Here is a 5,035-nt window from a genome sequence, read left to right as displayed (position 1 = left end):
GAGGAGGAGGAGGAGGAGGAGGAGGAGGAGGAGGAGGAGGAGGAGGAAGGTAGTGAAAGCGAGGAAGAGTCATCAGCCAGTTCAGACAACGAGAGCAGTACGTTGAGTTCAGACACAAGGTGAGGAGCAAATGCCCCTCTCCCCCATTGGCCATTCCCACAATAGATCCATACCATTTTCAACAGAGTGGCCCGCACTGCAGGGGTGGAAGGGTGAAGAAAGGAAGTTTCGTCTCTCTGTGCTGTACTGTCAGCCTGCCAGAGTGCAGATGGTGCAACCAAGCTACAATTGGTGGGGTTTCTGCATTGTGTTGTGACACAGTTGGTTGAATCATGGTTTAATCATGAGTCATTGGTTGAATGGTGGCTTAATCCTGGAAAGAAGCCCCCAATGGGTTGTTTTGACCCATTAGAACAGTGGGCTCTCTGAACTTAACAAGCGTAAGACTTGTGGACTTCAACTCCCAGAATTCCCCTGTCAGCCACATTGGTTGAGGAATTCTGGGAGTTGAAGTCCGTAAGTCTTAAAGCGATGCTGACTGGGGAATTCTGGGAGTTGAAATATTTTTAAAACGTATTTTTCCCCCTTGCTGCCCTTTGAGTCAAGAAAAAGGTCAAAAAAATTGGCTAGCTTTTAAACTCTTTTTACAACCCAGAGGCCATCCGGCAGGAGATGTGATCTCACAGCAATAAAGTAAGAAATAAAATGTATCTATCTATCTATCTATCTATCTATCTATCTATCTATCTATCATCTATCTATCTATCTATCTATCTATCTATCATCTATCTATCTATCTATCTATCTATCTATCATCTATCTATCTATCTATCTATCTATCTATCTATCTATCTATCTATCTATCTATCTATCATCTATCTATCTATCTATCATCTATCTATATATATATATATATGTTCCAGCATAACTCTGAAATGTCTTGAGCAATTCCATTCAGACTTGATACACAGATGACTTACTCTCTGGAAAAAAAAATACTAACAACCCCTGGTTTGGTGTGATCTGTTAAGATACAGCCTGTTGTGCCTTAAAATGGCTTCTACTGTACAGCACAGTGGAGTTGGCTAGTAAAATATAAAATAAAGATGCATGAACGTTTATTTTCCTCCTTTTCAGTCATCTTGACTTCGGTTACCAAAACGAGGCCGAGATGAGCAGTGGCGAGGAATTAGAAGAGGTAAAAACTGACCCAAAACTTCACTCGGATAAAGTGGGAAAGAGAATCCGAAAAAAATGACTCTGCCCTTAGACCGAACTCCTCGCCTGCGTAAAGAGAAGATAAATCTACCCGATAGGCATTCAAACAGAGCGATTCAACGAGATAAAATATGGAATTGTTCTCGCTCCCAAATCTTCTTCGTGTTCTTGGGGACCTTATGGTAGAAATCTAGAACTCAAGGGGAATTGGACCTTATGGTAGAAATCTAGAACTCAAGGAGAGTTGAACCTTATGGTAGAAATCTAGCAAGTCAAGGAGAATTGTCCCAAACACAGTTCCACATTCACCATGCCTCTCATTTTTTTTAAACCAACAATTTCCTTAAAAGTTGTGATCTGGACGTGCCGTGCAAAACGTGAGCAAAAGATACACCGATACACAAGCGGGTGCGACAAGATTTCCCTGCTGTCCATTTTATTATCAAGCCCTCAACACAGACAAAAAAACAAAATCCCCATGAATTCCAGCACACAAACAACAATAACAATAGTTTTAAAAAAATAAAATGAAACCGAAGCAGGAACGGTCCCCTTTTCCCAAACAGTCCAAGTAAATATGCTTCTTCCCCCCCCCCTCCTTTGACTAACGCTAGCCCTGCCGGGTAGGACACTGGTGAGTTTTTACTCAACACACCGTAAAAAAATCTTCCAACGGGGAAACCGAGGAAATAAGACAGGAAACATTGCATAAAATAATCGGGAACCTGCTTTCTCTCTCTCTCTCTCTCTCTCTCTTCCTCCCTTCTTGGTTTCAAGTAGCGAATTCAAGTTTAAACACAAAGGCACTTTTTAAGGCTAAGGAAAATTCAGTTATTTCCTCTTTTTCCTGGAAGGTGGGGGGGGGGGAGAAAGGTGAGGGTTGAAGGGGAGGGAAAAAGGGGGGATAAAATATATTATCTCTCTTAAATACAGATTAACTCTCAACAAATACTTCTGGAGGGCGGGAGCTTCCTGTGGTTTTCACACACACACATATATACACATGTGCGCGCAGACCCCTCCCTAATTTTATCTCTCAGTCTCCAGGAAAAATGAAAAAAATAAGTGTGCAAAAAAAGACAGTTGTGAGAATCTTCCCACCGTTGAAGGCATTACCTTAGTGCAATCGAGTCAGGAATTTCAAGGGAAAAGGATGCAAAAGAGTTCTCAGGGGGGAGGGTCATTCCTTTTTTTTAAAAAAAAAAATTATAATTAAAAAAATTATTCGTTTTGTGCAAACGGCCTTGGGGTACCTTTGGTTGAGGAGGAGGGAAGGGGGAAGGTTTGAGCAATGGGGGAGTTGATGGGATCACAGGGGGAAGCTTTTCCCCCTTCCCGTATTTAGGTGCTAATCGTTTTGCAACAAGCTGGGGGGCGTGACGCAGGAAGATGGGTGGGGTGGGGGTTTCTCTTGCAGGACATTTCTGGGGAGGGGGTAAAGCCGTATAAAGGATCGGAGCGAGCGTGCAGAGAGCAAGCCCCCTGCGCCGTGCAAGACAGCCACCGGAGGGCAGCCAAGCTCAGGCCAGGGGATTTCAAAACGAAAGCTGCGCAGGGATTGGTCCAAATTGGGATGGAAGGAATCCCATTTTGCAAACTGGATTTTCCGGGATGGAGCGGGAATCTCCCGACCAAATATGTTGTGAAATCTCTGGGCTCGGTCCTCACGCCCAACTGGATGCAGCATGAGTGGCCCAAGCTTAAGGGATACAGATAGTCCTCGACTTGTCGAGGTCAAAATGCCTGTCGCTAAGTGAGACATGTTTAAGGGGAGTTTTCACCCCGTTTTACGACCGTTCTTGTTAAGTGAATCACTGCAGTTGCAAAGTTCGCAGCAGACTTGTTAAGTGAAGCTGTCTTTCCCTGCGATTTTACCTGTCCGACCGTTGCAAAAGGGGATCACGTGACCCCCTCCCCCAGGACATTGCGACCGTTTAAGTATGAACCAAGCATCTGAATTTTGATCACGCGAACCAACAGGGATGCTGTACGTGTGAAAAAAAAGTCATTTTTTTCAGTGCTGTTGTAACTTGAAACAGTCACTAAATGAATACCTATAAGTTGAGGACTATCCGCAAGATGCCTGGGGGGAAAACAAGGATACCGCTCCTATCTCCCCTATTCATCAAGTTTGTGGATGATGGGACCGAGAGAAGGAGGCCAGGTCAGGCTCCCTGCTCTGCAGAGAGCCCGTTCGGAATGATCGGGGGGGGGGGGGGGGGGAAGGATATTTTATTATTTTTAACTTCCTGAAATGGGGAGGGGGGGACCCAAAATGCAGCAATTGAGCCCTGACATGTCATTCAAGTGGATTCTGAGTTCCTCTGAGCAATAAAATTTGTTTAGAATTGAATTTCTGCACCCTGAACAGGAAAAGGATCTCATTTGTCTCTCCTCTCCCTTCCTGATCCTAAAACGATATACTTAACTGAGAAGGGAAGGAAGAAATCACCCCCTTCTCACTCTTTTTCTCCTTCCTAATGTGAAGCAATTCCCCCTCCCCAATAGCCCCCCACCCCAAGTGCTGCTCCTCCCTGCCCCACAACCCATTCATTTTTCATTGTCTGGGGAAGCAAAATTCGACTATACTTCCCTCCCTGCAAATATATGCTTATTTCAGACACCCTGAGCAAACATGCACCAATTGGCCCTTGATGCCCACCGTCCACCTGGCCCCACTCTCCTTGGCTTTATAGGCTGCTTAAGGCATGGAATTGGGAGAGTGGGGAAGAGGGGGGGGGGTCCTAGTGCATTTGGTCTCCGTGAAAATGTCCGGGGAATGCTATATCATCTCGCCACCGACGGTCTAGTCGAGCGGATGAATAGAGATAGTGCACAAATGAGTTTTGCGGCGACGTCCGTCCGAGGAAGTTACACCGTTTGGACAGCTGCCATTGGGCCATCCTTCTGCACCTCCTCTACGGCCCCTTCTTCCTCTTCCTCCTCCTCTTCCTCTTTGGGGGCAGGCGACCTGGCGTCCGCCCCAGCAGGCCAGTAGTTGTGCAGCTCTTCCACGCGCCCGTTGGTCAAGCCAAATTGAGAGGAGGACAAGGCAATGCCGGAAGGTGTCAGGGAATCGGTCTCTGGATCGGGACCCCTCCGCCGGCGCCTGGTCCGGACTTCCAGACAGTTCTGGCCTTTCAGGTGGCGCTGGAGATGGTCCTCCTTGGCGAAGGCTTTGTGGCAAAGGCAGCACTCGTAGGGGCGGGCGCCCGTGTGCAAGTGAAGGTGGTTTTTCAGATCGTAGCTGTGCAGGAAGCGAGCTGTGCAGTGGGGGCACGAATAGGGACGCTCGCCGGTGTGTTTGCGCATGTGGATCTTGAGTTTGTCATTCCTGGGGAAAGAAGAGATGAGGAACAAGGGTGTGAATTGAGGGAGGGGGTATTGCTAAGGTGTTTGACACTTAGCTCAGCACTCAGAGTGATGGAAGCCAGGAAAATGGAGTGAGCAAGGAGAGACAATTACAGGTAAGCCTCAAGTTATGACCACAATTCAGCCTAAAATTTATGTTGCTAAGTGAAACATTTGTTAAGTGAGTTTCCCCCTATTTTACTATTTTTCTTGTCTCTCTCTCTCCTTTCCTCCTTCCCTCTTTCCTTTCTCCCTTTTCCCTCCTTCTTTCCTTCCTCCCTCTTTCCATTTTCCCTCTTTTCTCCTTCCTCCCTCCCTTCTCCCTCTCCTTTCTTTTCTCCCTTCCTCCATCCCAGATTCCATGAGTCGGAAATCTTTTGCCCCTCCAAAACCATTACTTGATACCCAGCCTCTTAATACTGGGATTAATTTGGGAAGGGGGAGCCTGGGATGCAACAGCTCCTTC

The 5,035-nt window shown here is 46.5% G+C and overlaps 1 protein-coding gene across 6 annotated transcripts in view; it reads right to left on the bottom strand.

Moving 5' to 3' along the window:
- DCST1 (DC-STAMP domain containing 1) overlaps window positions 1-5,035 on the bottom strand; it is a 60,539-nt gene that overhangs the window by 25,951 nt on the left and 29,553 nt on the right. For 5 of the 6 annotated variants that reach the window (XM_081968187.1, XM_081968190.1, XM_081968188.1 and 2 more), the window contains exon 3: window positions 1,628-4,552. The exons of the other annotated variant lie outside the window; for it this stretch is intronic. In XM_081968187.1, the coding sequence (XP_081824313.1) occupies window positions 4,090-4,552 (463 nt within the window). In that variant the 3' untranslated portion in view covers window positions 1,628-4,089. Of the gene's footprint in view, window positions 1-1,627; window positions 4,553-5,035 lie in introns of those variants that run through there. 6 annotated transcript variants of the gene reach the window in all.

The sequence above is a fragment of the Natrix helvetica genome (genome assembly GCF_964273705.1).
Source record: "Natrix helvetica genome assembly, chromosome: 16".
In the NCBI taxonomy this organism is placed as follows: domain Eukaryota; kingdom Metazoa; phylum Chordata; class Lepidosauria; order Squamata; family Natricidae; genus Natrix; species Natrix helvetica.
This window is presented reverse-complemented; position numbering and strand designations above follow the sequence as displayed.